Here is an 18,703-nt window from a genome sequence, read left to right as displayed (position 1 = left end):
CCACATTTTAATTCATAATTATATTTTATATATTTGTGTGTTCATTATACATTTTTGCAACAAAATCATTATTAAAAAATAATTTCTTCTATTTTTTTCAATGTGCACAATGTAAATAACGCAATTATCCTTTCTATTTAGCCGTTCTATAACATTTATGTAAAATAGTAATTATAGCTAATATATGTGTCATTTTACAGTTTTTAAGAATACAATATATTTAAACACTCGTGACAATTTATTTATTTATTTGTGTTTTTGAATCGTATTTTTAAGTTTATCGAAATTCGCACCGGAAAAGGTCTCCAACTGAAAGCATCAAAAATTTTATTTGATTATTGACTATTTATTTGACAATTTTCTGCAATATTTAGATAAACAGTTTATTCGATACGTACCACTTTACCTTCCTTTATAAAAACGAATGTAGGCATACTTTTTATCTCGTATTCAGCAGCGATATCCTCACATTCGTCCACATCAACTTTAAGAAAAACAACATCCTGCATTTCCTACATAAACAAAAATATTCGTGTCTTCAATTTCAACTTCAAATCCATCATGAAACTTGATTTAATAACAAATTAATGTAATATAATAATACCTTTGACAATTCCTCAATCAATGGGCCAATCATCTTGCATGGCCCGCACCATACGGCAAAGAAGTCGATAATTACCAAATTATTGCCTGCATCTTTAAGCTTGTTTTTCAGGTCATCCTATAAAAAAATGAACAATGATTATATCGGTTTTTTTTATTAAATAAATATTTGTTAATTGATATGTGGATATAGAAAATACATAAATTATTGAAAGAATATGCGTCGTTTAATGCGAAGTACTGTACGATAAAGTTAAATGAGATAGAAAAAAAAGATAGTTATCAAAAATAGATAAGATATCAGGTACTTAAAAGTGCCACTAAATAATAATATAAATAAAGTTACTAATTTTATAAGTGATAAGAAATAATGCGCTTAAATAAACAGTAATAATATAAGTAAAAGAAATGCAATATAAATATTTATTGTATAATAACTATAATTGGACTAATTGGAGGACATGGTTCTCTGACTATCCGATTTTAACGAGCTTTCGCTAGTAAATTTAATAATAAAAAATAAATCTGCATTGTTTTAATATTTTCATTGCTATTTATGACACATTGATATTATAATATTACATTTATATTATTTTAAACTGCGCACGCAAATACTTATTCGAATAACAGTAAGAATAAAAGTAACAGTACTCTACATTATAAAGTATGTGCTTATAATAGTATTAATAGATAAACTTTTTTAAAAATCTAAATTCCAAAAGCAACCCTGAAAGTAAAAAATATAAAGAAAAAATAATATATTAACAGCATTAATTTAATTGAAAATAATCTCATTAATCTCATTCAATAAACAGTTCAATTCAATAACAGTATTAATGAAACATTTCATTAAAACAAGAGCACGTATTTGTATAATTAATATTGTTAATGAATTTACAAGATTATTTTCAATTAAATTGCTATCAGCTAATATAATTTTTTTTAAATTATTTTTTCCCCGCACAAACAGCTGAAGTCGAGATTATCGTTAAAATTTAGTAAAAAACAAGTGTGCAAGTAGAAACTTGCACATTGCTTCCTCATAGTTTTGAAGTGTGTAAGTAGAAATTTGCACATTGTTTTCTCATAGTTTTTAGGTGTGCAAGTAGAAACCTGCACATTGCTTCCTTATAGTTTTTAAGTGTCTAAGTAGAAACCTCCATATTGCTTCCTTATAGTTTTTAAGTGTGCAAGTAGAAGCCTTCGCTCACTAAGCTCCTCTATAACGAAGCCTGTATTTTATTCGATGTATAATTATTAGTATTTTATTGTTTTGGCTTCCTCATAGAGGAAGCTTTGTGAGCGAAGGCTTCTACTTGCACATTTAAAAACTATAAGGAAGCAATATGGAGGTTTCTACTTGGACACTTAAAAACTATAAGGAAGCAATGTGCAGGTTTCTACTTGCACACCTAAAAACTATGAGAAAACAGTGTGCAAATTTCTACTTACACACTTCAAAACTATGAGGAAGCAATGTGCAAGTTTCTACTTGCACACTTTTTTTTATTGTGATAAACTTTATTGCAACTAATATCTGTTATACTAATATCTGTTATTATTATAAAAATAAACTTTGTGAGCGAAGTTTTCTATTTGCAACCACGGACATCAAATCTGTACATACACACATACATACATACGGACATTTTTTTTAATGCGATATTTTGACCTTTTACAACAATATGAACATATTGGCATAAAAAACTCCAAAACCGATCTCTTCTTTGGTTTCTTCTACCCCTATTTCATATATAATTAATTTAAATTTGGATGACTAGATCCAACTTTATACGCAAACAAAAATCCGTAAACGATTTCACGAAAACAAAGCTTCCTCTATGAGGAAGCAAAATGTGGGGAAAATAAAAATGTTTTCAGCATTAAAATATATCGGAAGCAAGAAATGTTAGAAAGATATTTTAAAAATTGAGAGTACAAATCCACATAGCAATCTCGACAGATTTTCGAATATCCACAGGGTTTATCCGCATAAAATCTGAGGATCATACTTTGGATGTTCGGATGCCTATATGTTCGCTTATAAAGGATATACAACAATGGATTAATGGATATCTCTAGGATATAATTACATAACGAAATTCGACCCCAACAATATCGACTGGATATTTCTAAATATCTATAGGATATTCTCAAGTAATCCTATGGATGATTTTTTAGTTTGGATCAAAATGGGATCAAATCAGATAATCCAATAGAGATTTTTTTGCTACGTGGGAAATTCTTTATCTAAAGGCGTAATATAAGAGGAGGTGTACCTTATCTATACTATCTATACTATTATATAAAACCCGACTGTTTGTCTGTCCGTCCGTCTGTCCGCGAACTACTCATTCGTTAGTGGACCGAATTTTTATCAAGGGTACATGAAATAGGGGTAGAATTTCTTGGGTAGTGCCATAGAGTGTATAGTTTTTCGTTACCGATTTTCTGGAAACCGGTTTTTTCAATTTCTTCAATTTTTCGGGAAATAATCGACCGAATCTCAAAGAATTATATATGAAACAAGGGTAGAATTTTCCGACGAGTGCTATAAAGTGTATAATTTTTCGTTACCAATCTTTTTGGAAACCGGTACGAAAATTTTTTCAATTTTTCGGGAATTAATTGACCGAATCTTAAAGAATTGTATATGAAGTAAGGGTAGAATTTTACGGGGAGCGCCATGATGTGTATAGTTTTTGTTACCGATCTTTCTGGAAACCGGTTTTTTTTAATGTTTCCAATTTTTCGGGAAATAATTGATTGAATCTCAAAGAATTGTATATGAAGTAGGGGTAGAATTTCCCGGAGAGTGCTATAAAGTGTACTATTTTTTGTTACCGATTTTTTTGGAAACCGGTTCCGAATAACCGAATCTCAAAAAATTGTACATAAAGTAGGAGTTGAATTTTCCGGGAAGTGCTATAAAGTATATAATTTTTCGTTACCAATTTTTTTAGAAACCGGTATCAAAAGTTTGACAAATTTTTCGGGAAATAATTAATCAAATTTTAAAGAATTGTATATAAAACAGGGGTAAAATTTCCCGGGAAGTGCTATAAACTGTATATTTTTTCGTTACCGATTTTTTTGGGAACCGGTATCTTTTTGGAAATCGGTTTAATTGAAAGTAGTATTTTTTAATTTACAGCATTTTAGAGAGAAAAGAGAGAGAGAGAAAGAGAGAGAGAGAGAGAGAGAGAAAAAAAGAGAGAGAGAGAAAGAGAGGGAGAAAGGGAGAGAGAGAGAGAAGGAGAGAGGGAGAGAGAGAGGGAGAGAGGGAGAAAGGGAGAGAGGAAGAGAGAGAGAGGGAAAGAGGGAGAGAGGGAGAGAGAGAAAGAGAGAGAGCGAGAGAGAGAGAGAGAGAGAGAGAGAAAGAGAGAGGGAGGGAGGGAGGGGGAGAGAGAGAGAGAGAAAGAGAGAGAGAGAAAGACTTTGCGTGTTTTATTACATATTCTCCGGGGCGAAGCCCGGCGGGGCATGCTAGTCATATATAATGTTCAACAAATTCCAAAATTAGTTATTTTATATAGTTATTTTTCATGAAAATTTATAAAAAAAAGTTGAACCTTTGATTATATGTAATTTTGAACTAGGGGTAAACAGAGTATAGTTGTTGGCCATTCTACAATAATTGGCCACATCTTAAAAAATTAAAGATTATAAAGAAATACTATTAAAATGTTTAAAAATATTTCTTTTAAAAGTGTATTAAATATTTTTGTATTTATAATTAAAAACATTTTGGTAAAACTTCGGATTAAGGGCAACCGCACCAATTTCAATGACCTTGATATATGTTGTCAAGGTCATGACCCCAAGTGACCTTTAGAAAGTTTTGGCCGTCGCTCGTTATTTGTTAAAAAGTTATTAACAAAAAAAATTTGGAAAATATAGCAGCTATTTTGAGTATTCGGAAGGCATAAATGATTAATATATATGTCGAAATAGTTCACGCATACACTTTCCACGCGAAACGAGGAGCCACATGGGTTTGTGGCGTGCTTTACAAGCTCGTTTATATATACATATATACATAATGAAACATTATATATTCTCTATTAATTTCCTGAATACACATTTTATGTCATCTAGTAATACATAAAATGGGTCTCTGAATCGTTTTTTATGACAATTACGAATATACTCTACATTGTAACATCGAAACAATAAAAAGAGTTGCGATCAAAATCCATCAAATTATTACATCGAGGACAACACGCAGAACTTGGCAAAACTTTGTGATTTATTAGATAATTAATAAGTTTATTTTTATCATCACATATTCCTAAAAACTCGTAAAGCTTCATTTTAAGTCGTATCAGTCTTGCAACAACAATTGACAAAAGATGACTGATATATAGAATATGAGCACAAACACGCCAAATAGACCGAATACTACAGAATGTAAATAACCAAGGTCAGAAGCTAATATGTATGTATATAAACGAGCTTGTAAAGCACGCCACGAACTGATGTGACAACTCGTCTCGCGTGAAAAGTGTATGCGTGAACTATTTCGACATATATATTAGTCATTTATGCCTTCCAATACTCAAAATAGCTGCTATATTTTCAAAAGTTTTTTTTGTTAATAACTGTTTAACGAATAACGAGCGACGGCTAAAACCTTCTGAAGGTCACTCGAGGTCATGACCTTCTTTTTATAACGGGGGGAAAATCCACACGGATACCCCCTCCTCCGGGGTGGGGAGGGCGGTTATGTGAGACCCACTAAAAACCCCCCTTGATTGTCCCTCACGGCGCTTTTTGGGGAGGCCCCGGGAATCACAAGTATACCTTCCGTGAGCCTCCCTACATATGGGTCATGACCTTGCCAACATATATCAAAGTCATTGAAATCGGTGAAGTCGCCCTTAATCCGAAGTTTTACCGCCAACAACTGTACTGTTTACCTATAAAACTATAAACGTCTTATAATCTGCGATACTTTGTTTCTTTCAAGATTTAGGAAATATATACGTTTCAGATCGAAATCTTGAAAGTTCATTTTTAGATTAAAATGTCAAATCGAAATTTTAAGAATAAAAGGATCAGATACATATTGATTTGTTTTCAATTTATTAAAACGTATGAAAATCGATATAAGGTAATCAATCAAGTACATTTCTTAAACATAAAATGTAACTTTGCTCCAAATGTAAACTGTTTTTATTTTCTATAGTTATGGCCTTATGGCAGTTCTTTTTCAAACATTCCATCGAGATTTAAACGTAAAATAAAATTTAAATTAATTTTATCCAAATGTCAAGAGAATATTTAACCAGGATCGAATGTTTTGGAATCAGTCATTGCATTTTTTGTTTTTTATTAATGGGTTATACTTTCTGACAAGAAAATACACACTGGCAACCTCTGTGAAGTTAGCACCTCATCTTTCAAAAAAAAAGCCATTCTTTTCTTCAAGTTCTAAATGCACCCCGAAGAGTTCTAGAGTTCCTTGTTAATTTTAGAAATAGTTCCGGCGAATAAAGCTAAAAAAAACCGTTGATGAATCTTGGGGGTGCTAACTTCACAAAATAAAATCACTAAATCAGCGATAACAATAAAAGTATTAAAAATATTTAATTTTGCCATTAAGATTTCTTTTAGAACTCTTAAGGTGCTACCCAGAACTCTCAACAGAACTCTCAGAACTTAAAAAAAAATTTTTTTATTTTACTCAAAAATCGAATATATCGAGAACTTTTTATATATCAGCCGTAGCGCTTCGAGCTTTAATAGTTTTTCGTAGAACTCGTGAGGTGCTACACAGAACTCTCATAAAATTGCCCGGTTTACTAAAAAAAAAATTTCATTCTTCGGAACTTAAAAATTATTCGACACGACATGTGAAAAATCGCGAGAACTTTTTATATATCGGCCGTAGCGCTTCGAGCCTTAATAGTTTTTGGTAGAACTCGTGAGGTGCTACCCAGAACTTAGATAAAAACGCCCGGTTTACGAAAAAAAATGTGTCGGGTCGAAAAATTTTATAAGTTCTGAAGGATAAAATGTTTGTTTAGTAAACCGGGAAATTTTATGAGAGTTCTGGGTAGCACCTCACGAGTTCTACCAAAAACTATTAATGTTTGAAGCGCTACGACCAATATATAAAAAGTTCTCGATATATTCCGTTTTCGAGTAAAATAAAACAAGTAGAAACTTGCACATTGTTTCCTCGTAGTTTTTAATTGTGCAAGTAGAAACTTGCACATTGCTTCCTCATAGTTCCTAAGTGTGCAAGTTTTTATTTTATTCGAGGTATAATTATCGGTATTTATTTGTTTTGGCTTCCTCATAGAGGAAGCTGTGTTAGCAAAAGTTCTGATTTCACACTTAACTCTTTTGGGGACTGCGTAAATAATTATGTACATTCACTAAAAAATACTAAAAATACTTGTCCACTTAAAAACTAAAACAATATGCAGATTTCGCCAAATTCAATCCTTCCTTAAATGATACTTTATCGATAAAAAAAATCAGCCCAATATTATAAATATTTGAGATAGCGATTTATTTTTAATTCTATTATATTTTCCAGTCTTTTCTACCCCTATTTCATATATAATTGGTTAAAATTTGGTTGATCAGATCAAGTTTTATAAAGCTTCTATGTATGTACGAATTCTTCGAAATTTCAAATGTGTGTAATACGAGATCTGATCAATCAAATTTTAATGAATTATATATGAAATATATAGGGGTAGAAAAAAAACTGGAAAATATAATAAAATTAAAAATAAATCGCTATCTTAAATATTGAGAAAGCGGCAGCGTAAAACACATTTTTCAAAAAAAGGAAAATCTGCATAAAATCTATACCGGTAGACCGATTTCAATAAAATTTGAGGAGGACATACTTTCTATGATACTCTATTTGTGTGCAAAAATTCAAATTGGTATCTAAAAAATTGTAGAAGTAGATGCGTGTACAAAAATCCGTACACACACACACACATACATACATACTTCCGGACATTTTTTACTAATATGATTTTTCGACATTTTAAAACATTCTAAACCTATTTCCATCAAAATCTCGAAAAAAAAAATTTTCACCATTACAAAGCTTCATCTATGAGGAAGCAATTTTATTCTGAGTTATAGATAAAAGTTCACGGTCAAGATAATGAAGAACACTATAAACTAGAAACAAATTGTGAATGGCGATAAAATACTTATTGTTAATAATATCTTTTACTGTTTATAAACATTTTTGCAACCATTCAACATTCTACAGCCTATCTATCTAAAAAAATATAATTATAATTATTTAAATAATTACTTCTTATTTATACTACCCTAATATCTAATACAGTGAGAGTGTATTAGATATAAAAAGTGTATTAAATATTAAAGTGTATTAGAATATTACGCGCGTGATTTTCAAACAAAACGTTCGTTTTTGTCGAAAAAAGATCGAGCTGTTTGATTTTTTTCTCAAAAACTGAAGTTTGCACAGACTTTTTAGAAGTTTAGTCCCAAATTAAACGTATTGTGAACATGCTCAATTTTTTTCAAGTCGATTTGAGCTTGCATATTTTCAACTTAAAAAATTTTTTTATGTTATAATTATAATAAACATTGTGTTAAACGATAAGTTTCGGTTTTAATTAATTCTTTGTAATAAATTAAAAAAAAAAAGCTTTATTTTCGACAAATCTGACTGCCTCCTTAAAGTATAAAACGATTATTTTAATAAAAAATAAATTTATTAACACTATCTTAACATTTTCGTGGCGGTATTGCACACTGCATGCCGTTTCTTTATATGATAGATTAGTATTTAAGTTCTGTCACATAATTATAAACAAAAAGACAGTACTGCGTCATCTAACAGATTTAAGAAAATGCTCCAGTGCATTTCGATACTTATGCTTGGTCTACAATGCGAGTCGTAAGAAATTGACCAATCACAGTCAATTTTATTATCAAATTCAATTGTGATTGGTCAATTTCTTACGACTCATTACTCTTACGACGCATTACTGTTAGCAACTGTCAGTACTAAAAATCTGAAAAGTATACGTGACGTAAAATATAAAAAAATATAGATTTTTAGTACTGACAGTGAATAATCGAAATGCAGCCTGAGCCAACTTCGATTGATAACGTCAGAAGCGAAAAAAACGTCATAAAACTTCTTGTATCATATGTATATTAAAATAAAAATGTTTTTTAATGAAATAGCATGTATAATCAACAGAACAGACTTATATATTGAAAACTCTATCAATAAATCAATCTACTGATCAATAAATAACTCATATACATATGTTGAATCATACCTAATCAAGAACAAAAAAAAGTTGTCGAATTAAAATAAATATTTACTTTCACATATTAAATTCTAACAAAATGGAAAGCTTCAGTATATTTTAACACTACAATTATTTTAAATATAAAAATACTACCCCTGTTGAGCTGGCCCCCCTACCTTGCAAAAATTAAAAAACAAATAGCGCAAAATTACAAGCTATTTATGAGCTTTCACATTCCGCAAATTAAAAATTTTGAGCTCGTTACACTGAACAGGAATTTAATATTTTTTGTGGAGGGGCTGAGTCAACGTTGACTCAGCCCCCCCCCACTACTTAAAAATAGAGATATTGAATCGATCTTTGCGGCAGAATTAGGAGCTATTTATGAGCTTTCGAAGTGATATAGTTTCGATTTTTGAGCTCATCCCCTTAACCCCCAAACAACCCTTTAATTGATTCAACTTAAGAGAAAAATGTTGAGAAAAATTAAAATATATCGTATCGCGGATATAATTCGTATAGCGTATAAATTCGAAGAATAAACTCTTAAAATACGCGCATTTCGATTATTGAGCTACAACCCCTTCGCAAGAAAACTACCCCACATCTTCCCGGCTTAAGAGAGAACTGTATTTAAAATAAATAAAATTAATTATTTTGCGACTAAATATCGTTTACTAATTTATGAGCTCGCAAAATACATGCATTTCGATTATTGAGCTACAACCCCTTCGCAAGAAAACCACCCCATCTTCCCGGCTTAAGAGAGAACTGTATTTAAAATGAATAAAATTAATTATTTTGCGACTAAATATCGTTTACTAATTTATGAGCTCGCAAAATACATGCATTCTGATTATTGAATTGCAATTTCTTTTGTTGGAATATTTTATATTCCTGCTATACGAAAAAATGATAAGTTATACTTATAGAATACTAATTTTATCTAAATTAATTCTTTAATAGCCCAAAGTATACAATAATTTGTTTACATCGTGTAAATCATAAATTAAAAAAAAATTAAATTGCGTTAATTTTTTAATTGCTTTTTTTGTGAATTACATTAATACGTGAATTATATTAATATGTGAAATATAAAAGGTAAATTCCGTAGAGAATTTAATCTTAAATTCTATATTACAAGACAACATTTAATAAATTTTCTTACATTTATTCTTACATTTATTCAAAAGGATATAAAATAATTTTTTATTAGAATTAATAACAATTCTCACTACCTGTTTAAAAATAAATTTATCAATTATATTCTTATTGCATGTGATTTGGATCTTTATATAAATCTTTATATAAAACAAAATTGATTTTGTTACATAGGAAAATAGTACATTAGGAAAATATATTTTAAGCACATTTTATTTATTAAAACTAGTTATAGTATAGTTTATTTAAACAGCAGTACTTAACGTAAATAGTTATGTAATGCTTAATATACATATATATATATGTAATAGTATATAGTATATATAATATATATGTATAAGTATATGTATATTACATTAAATGGAATATAATAATAACTGTATATTTCCGTTGAAATTTGGTGATACAGTAATTTCTGTCGCCTTTAAATCGTACTGTATCCAAGAATTATCTCTCCTCCGACAAATAGCAGTAAAGTGTCCTATTGTTTTTGGATCAGATTTGCGTGTTCCAGACGATCTTAGATTAACCACTCCTCTTAAGCGGTACGGTTGAGACATAAAACTGCATTTTAAAGTTGTTGGTATATCCGAAAGTCGTATATAGATAAGTCGTAAATAGATAAATTTATTTTTAAACAGGTAGTGAGAATTGTTATTAATTCCAATAAAAAATTATTTTATATCCTTTTGAATAAATGTAAGAATAAATGTAAGAAAATTTATTAAATGTTGTCTTGTAATATAGAATTTAAGATTAAATTCTCTACGGAATTTACCTTTTATATTTCACATATTAATATAATTCACGTATTGATGTAATTCACAAAAAAAGCAATTAAAAAATTAACGCAATTTAATTTTTTTTTGATTTATGATTTACACGATGTAAGAATTAATTTAGATAAAATTAGTATTCTATAAGTATAACTTATCATTTTTTCGTATAGCAGGAATATAAAATATTCCAACAAAAGAAATTGCAATTCAATAATCAGAATGCATGTATTTTGCGAGCTCATAAATTAGTAAACGATATTTAGTCGCAAAATAATTAATTTTATTCATTTTAAATACAGTTCTCTCTTAAGCCGGGAAGATGGGGTGGTTTTCTTGCGAAGAGGTTGTAGCTCAATAATCGAAATGCATGTATTTTGCGAGCTCATAAATTAGTAAACGATATTTAGTCGCAAAATAATTAATTTTATTTATTTTAAATACAGTTCTCTCTTAAGCCGGGAAGATGTGGGGTAGTTTTCTTGCAAAGGGGTTGTAGCTCAATAATCGCGTATTTTAAGAGTTTATTCTTAGAATTTATACGCTATACGAATTATATCCGCGATACAATATATTTTAATTTTTCTCAACATTTTTCTCTTGAGTTGAATCAATTAAAGGGTTGTTTGGGGGTTAAGGGGATGAGCTCAAAAATCGAAACTATATCACTTCGAAAGCTCATAAATAGCTCCTAATTCTGCCGCAAAGATCGATTCAATATCTCTATTTTTAAGTAGTGGGGGGGCTGAGTCAACGTTGACTCAGCCCCCCCACCAAAAATATTAAATTCCTGTTCAGTGTAACGAACTCAAAATTTTTAATCTGCGGAATGTGAAAGCTCATAAATAGCTTGTAATTTTGCGCTATTTGTTTTTTAATTTTTGCAAGGTGGGGGGGCCAGCTCAACAGGGGTAAATACTATGTATATAAAAACGAAAAATGATGCTCTACGATGCAAGAATATAACTCTTTTTTGGTCATTTTTTACCCCTTAAAGCCCGGGCATATATATAGAAAAACTTAAGCAGTAAGACGTAAGCAGTAAGGAAATCAACAGTTTGGATTCGCTATCGCTTACGTTAATATGTCTTAAGTTCTTGACTGTGATTGGCTGATTTGCTTACTGCTAACGTTTTACTGCTTAACTTTTTTTGGATGCCACGGCCTTTAATACTGCCTTTGACTAGACTTAAAACAATCTTAAATATAATATCTGACTATGAATACCAGCTTAAGTCTACAATCTTTAATTTGCGAAAAGAATTATCACATTGTTAATTTTTCGTGAAACTGTTAAGAAATTTATAACTAGAAATAAAAGCTTTTCTAGATACATATTATTTTATCTTTTACATCAGTAAAACACACCTTAAAATTTTGATAAAATCTTTCAGAAACGCCGCTTATATCAGCAAAAATTAAATTTGCTCAAAAAAATCTCTTTTTATATTTTTAAAATTATATTTATAAAAATTCAAAACAAATTATTTTCTGCTTTGTATATAAATGTTATTATATATAAAAATTAACCCAGCAAACACCAAGTTTTTTCGGGTAGACTTCCGAAAACGGCCCCCCTCCGATTTCGATAAAACTTTGTGAAAAGCTTCGTTTTGGGTTAAAATGAAAGCCCTTAAAAGGAATTTTGGCGACTCCTATGATAAAGCCATTTTTTTAAATAAAATGATAAAAAATATAAGAAAATCTTCGTAATTCTCTCTACAGGATGTTATAAATTAAATATATACTGTTTGTATTTAATGATTTAATGTTTTTATTATATACTTACAGCAGAATACATAAATAATATGCTTTGTAATATATTACACTTTCCACGCGAACCGAGGTTCACGCACACCCCCCCCCCGTGCTTTCGGGGGAGGTGCGGTAGTCCCGAAATAGTTCACGCATACACTTTCCACGCGAACCGAGGTTGACGCACACCCCCCCCCCGTGCTTTCGGGGGAGGTGCGGTAGTCCCGAAATAGTTCACGCATACACTTTCCACGCGAACCGAGGTTCACGCACACCCCGCCCCCGTGCTTTCGGGGGAGGTGCGGTAGTACCAAAATAGTTCACGCATACACTTTCCACGCAAACCAAGGTTCACGCACACCCCCCCCGTGCTTTCGGGGGAGGTGCGGTAGTCCCGAAATAGTTCACGCATACACTTTCCACGCGAACCGAGGTTCACGCACACCCCCCCCGTGCTTTCGGGGGAGGTGCGGTAGTCCCGAAATATTTCACGCATACACTTTCCACGCGAACCGAGGTTCACGCACACCCCCCCCCCCCGTGCTTTCGGGGGAGGTGCGGTAGTCCCGAAATAGTTCACGCATACACTTTCCACGCAAACCGAGGTTCACGCACACCCCCCCCCGTGCTTTCGGGGGAGGTGCGGTAGTCCCGAAATATTTCACGCATACACTTTCCACGCGAACCGAGGTTCACGCACACCCCCCCCCGTGCTTTCGGGGGAGGTGCGGTAGTACCGAAATAGTTCACGCATACACTTTCCACGCGAACCGAGATGTCACATGGGTTCGTGGCGCGCTTTACAAGCTTGTTTATATATATACATACTAGCTTCTGACCTTGATTATTTAAATACAAACAGTATATATTCAATTTATAACATCCTGTAGAATTATGAAGATTTTCCTATATTTTTTATCATTTTATCTAAAAAAATGGCTTTATCATAGGAGTCGCCAAAATTCCTTTTAAGGGCTTTCATTTTGACCCAAAACAAAGCTTTTCACAAAGTTTCATCAAAATCGGAGGGGGGCCGTTTTCGGAAGTTTATCCGTTTTTTCAAGTAGATTCAATTTCTACATCACAAACTGTGTAAAACATACATAAAAATCAATGTAATTACTTCTATAACACTAAATAATTATTTAAAACTAATTTTATGACAAAGTTATAAAAAAAGAGGATGCAGCTTCAATTTAATGACCTGAACATATGTTGTCAATAATTAAGATAACGACTTTATGATGCAATTTCTTATTCATTTATTTCCGAGTTTATTTCATTTTAAATAGAATTAAGGTGATCCTAAAGCTGTCTGTAATACCTACACTCGTTTTTAACAATATTTGCTTCGTATAAAAATTCTACAATTTGATGTTATAAAATGAGGGTGCAGGTCCATTCAGTAGACATCAAGAAATATCATACCGTTTGTAGAATTAGGCTGAGACTCCAAACAAAAAAGTTAAGCAAAAAGTACGATTACGTGAACGTATTGTACGTACATTATCGTACTTTTCGCTTAACTTTTTTGTTTCTACCTCTGTTTTATATATATAATTCATTTAAATTCAGTCGATTATTTTCTGAAAAATAAGAAAAATTAAAAAAATCGGTTTCCAGAAAATCGGCAACGAAAAACTATACACTTTATGGCACTTCCCAGGAAATTCTACCCCTATTTCATATACTTTTGGTAAAAATTCGGTCCACTTGTCCACTAACGAATGAGTAGTTCGCGGTCAGACAGACAGACGTCCGGTATACTTATATATATACATATACGTTTATTGCAAAATAAATGCATGAACAGAAGAAAAGATCTTATCTTTCTTCACACTGAGACATACCGAACATTTCTAATTCTGTCTAACTTGACTTTGATTCTAATTTATGGATGGAAATAATGGATGAAAATTGCATTCATACATTAACCCTATGTTGCTCGCGTGGGGTGTAAAATACTATAGCACAGCCTTCCTTACAAAGTAAAACTTTTTATCGATCAAATGCTTCGCAAATTGGTTCACACAAAAAGAACTTTTGCGCTTATCTTTATTTAAAAGACAAGTAGAAACTTGCACATTGTTTCCTCGTAGTTTTTAATTGTGCAAGTAGAAACTTGCACATTGCTTCCTCATAGTTCCTAAGTGTGCAAGTTTTTATTTTATTCAAGGTATAATTATCGGTATTTATTTGTTTTGGCTTCCTCATAGAGGAAGCTGTGTTAGCAAAGGTTCTGATTTCACACTTAACTCTTTTGGGGACTGCGTAAATAATTATGTACATTCACTAAAAAATACTAAAAATACTTGTCCACTTAAAAACTAAAACAATATGCAGATTTCGCCAAATTCAATACCAATAACCTTCCTTAAATGATACTTTATCGATAAAAAATATCAGCCCGATATTATAAATATTTGAGATAGCGATTTATTTTTAATTCTATTATATTTTCCAGTCTTTTCTACCCCTATTTCATATATAATTGGTTAAAATTTGGTTGATCAGATCAAGTTTTATAAAGCTTCTATGTATGTACGAATTGTTCGAAATTTCAAATGTGTGTAATACGAGATCTGATTAATCAAATTTTAATGAATTATATATGAAATATAGGGGTAGAAAAAAAACTGGAAAATATAATAAAATTAAAAATAAATCGCTATCTCAAATATTGAGAAAGCGGCAGCGTAAAACACATTTTTCAAAAAAAGGAAAATCTGCATAAAATCTATACCGGTAGACCGATTTCAATAAAATTTGAGGAGGACATACTTTCTATGATACTCTATTTGTGTGCAAAAATTCAAACTGGTATCTAAAAAATTGTAGAAGTAGATGCGTGTACAAAAATCCGTACACACACACACACATACACACACACACACACACACACACACACACACATACATACATACTTCCGGACATTTTTTACTAATATGATTTTTCGTCATTTTAGAACATTCTAAACCTATTTCCATCAAAATCTCGAAAAAAAAATTTTTCACCATTACAAAGCTTCCTCTATGAGGAAGCAATATACAGATTATCAACCTTCAATTAATTGTAAATCATCAAAGAGAATAATGAAAATTGAGATATAACGTTCTGGTGTAAAATACACTTGAAGCAAGTAATTACGTTAAAGAAACCACGCAATTAATGTAGGATTAATTAAAAGCAAAGCAAGTCCATGAATGCTATTTCCCAATACAAATCGGAATTAGATATTATAATATATATCTTCGATTTGGAAATACTTGTTTCCCTGTATTTATTTACAATAAACATACAAATAATGTTTGTATTTGAGAATACATATAGAAATTTGAATATATAAAAAACTGAACCTCCTTAATTCTTTAAATAAATCTACTCTTTGAAATATTTTGTATAAAAAGATAAAAACGGGATAAAAAATGAATGGTTTAGATATTTTATACTCTAATCTGACATATTTTAACATGACATAAAATATCTCGTAAAATATTAATTTTTCGACAATTTTACAAAATATACTGACGGAAATGGAAATCCCAACACTAAGAAGGAATTTAACTAATTGATTTATTTTATTATTTTGCAACGTACACACTGACGATACAGATATTTTAATAAGAAATTATCTTCTTGGTGTTGGGAATTTCCATTTCCGGCAGTGTATTTTGCAAAAAATATTGTCGAAAAGTTAATATTTTACGAGATATTTCATATATCATGTCAAAATATGTCAGATTAGAGTATAAAATATCTATATAATCTATATATTGTCAGTGTACGTTGCAAAATAATAAAATAAATCAATTATAGTATGAAGAAAACATAGTTACTTATTTTTAAAAATATAGAATGCCCAATTATACATTTTTTCTTTAAAACTATGTTTTCTTTACATTAATTAATTCATAATATATAATATATATATATATATATATGTATTATATATGTATATTACACATGTATATTATATACACATGTATATATGTATGTATATACATTATACGATGCGAATTATAGAGCGACGTATTCATTGCCACGTATTCAATGTGTTATTAATATCTCGTTGGTAATTGCGTTCAATTGTTCGGCAAAAAACCCGCGGCATAAGGCAGAACCACGTTACACGCCATTCCTTCGACTCGATGATTCAAGTCCTCGCGATTAAACAGTGACGTAATTAAAATCGTTCACGATTGACGCAATATTCAATGAATCATCCGTCTCCACGATCGGCACACACTCGTGGAAAGTCGTTTCGCTAGAAAATTCGCGCTTTCAAATTATATCTACACCAAAGACTCGTCTCGCGTAATAACGCAATGCGAAATCGATTGTTTTCAAGGTCGAGACCCCGAGACCCGAGGACTAATCACAGTATATACTGTGGACTAATATCGAAGGTTTCATGAAAAAAGTACAATGCGATTCACGCGGGTACGTTGGAATTACAGTGTTGCCAGATTTATACCGGTCTGTAACTGCACAAGTCGTGTGAGGTGGTTGTTAACTAATCTGTATTTTTTTTTTCGCGACAAAGAAACAGTGTCGCATATCTTTTCCATCGCATTCGAATTAACTTAATTCATAAATCTAAATTTGTTTTAGAAGCAAAAATCGCTGTAATCGCGCGATATCATTCTGTTGGCTTTGTCGCAACATATGCGCCACTATTTTGTATATACGTACTTCTCTAGGCTGCGTTCCGATATTCACTCTCAGTAACCAAAATCTATAATTTACGTACACTATAGATTTTTAGTTAACGCAGTGAATATTGGAACGCAGCCCTAGTTTCTGGCAACATTGCAGTAGGACGGAACGCATCCGTTTGCCGCGCTTGCGTGTGCGGTGTATACTCAAGGTTATCTTATTTCACATATCTGTGTAAGCCACACCGAAGATATGCAGATACACATTCGTGCGCTGATCCATCGAATTCTTCTCATATACTAGCAGTACTTACAGAATTCTGAATAAGAGTAACTTCTCCTTCGTTGCCCATTGTTGAGAAAACGAGTGGCAAACTTTCTTTTAGCGAATAGCGAGATCGTTGTTGACCATGCACTACAGTTACTTGGCAGCGACTGGTAAGTGGTAGACGTAGCGTCAGTAGCGTCACTCGTCTGTAGCGATAGATTACTAGCCACTACTACAATACTGTGTAGCCACCTAGCTGACTTAAGCCAGCAAGCCAGCTGATTGGGTAGCGAACTGATTGGGTCCAGTCTCCAGTATTGGTTTTTCGCGCATGCGCGACGAAACCGATATCAATAAAGTATCTAATATAAGTAAAAAGATGTACTGTTAATCGTTTATAAAAATTTTTTTGACATTTTCAAAAATTTTCAAAAATTGAGAAAAAATATGAACACACACATATACATGCATACACATATGCTGCATATGCACATATGATTATAAGACATATTAGTTCAGTATAATCTATATATTTAATTTAAAAAAATAAAGGATAATTAAACTGAAAAAGAAAAAAATGTAAAAATGACTCTCAAACGTATTATGTACATACTTCTAAACGTACTATGACGTAAAATAAAATATTTTATTTGGGATAGAAATATTATATAAAATACCAACATTTATTGCAAGGATAAAGAAATTTTTCAAAAATCAATTAATATTCATAAAACAAAAAAAAACATTTTAGCTTGTCGATCTTGAGGAAATAATACTGACTGGACTGAAACTTTGTAAACAGGCTTGTTTTAGGGTACTATTCAACATATTAAAAGTCCCCACATGTAGACGCTACGTTGCGGGGAGGAGAGAGTCCAAAAGGCCCCAAAAATCAGTTTTTCGCAAATAACTCGGAAAATATCAACTTTACAGAAATTTATGTAGTATAAAAATTGTAGCTTACAAAATTCCACACAATTTCGTTTTTTATTCAAGTCTGTACGACCAAATGGAGCAAAGATATAATTTTTTTAAACACCGGTAGTTTTGCCTCGATTCGAGAGTCCATCTTCGAGATATTAGCGAAAAATGCGCGACGCGCGTATGCGTTAGCCTCGATTCGAGAGTCCATTTTCGGGATATTAGCGAAAAATGCGTGACGCGTGTATGCGTTTTTGTTGCGTCGCAAAACTACCGGTGTTTAAAAAATTCTATCTT

At 31.5% G+C, this 18,703-nt stretch overlaps 1 protein-coding gene across 1 annotated transcript; it reads right to left on the bottom strand.

Moving 5' to 3' along the window:
- Position 1: 1 nt before the first annotated feature.
- LOC143905383 (thioredoxin-2) lies at positions 2 to 17,696 on the bottom strand. Its single transcript, XM_077420799.1, has 4 exons — positions 17,532 to 17,696; positions 605 to 721; positions 399 to 512; positions 2 to 309 (listed from the first exon to the last, which is right to left on the bottom strand). The coding sequence occupies exons 1-4, from the start codon at positions 17,568 to 17,570 to the stop codon at positions 247 to 249; spliced, it is 333 nt and encodes a 110-aa protein (XP_077276925.1). The 5' UTR covers positions 17,571 to 17,696; the 3' UTR covers positions 2 to 246.
- Positions 17,697 to 18,703: the final 1,007 nt, after the last annotated feature.

This window comes from Temnothorax americanus, unplaced genomic scaffold, assembly GCF_048541705.1.
Source record: "Temnothorax americanus isolate GAGA-0224 unplaced genomic scaffold, ASM4854170v1 Scaffold60, whole genome shotgun sequence".
NCBI lineage: Eukaryota > Metazoa > Arthropoda > Insecta > Hymenoptera > Formicidae > Temnothorax > Temnothorax americanus.
This window is presented reverse-complemented; position numbering and strand designations above follow the sequence as displayed.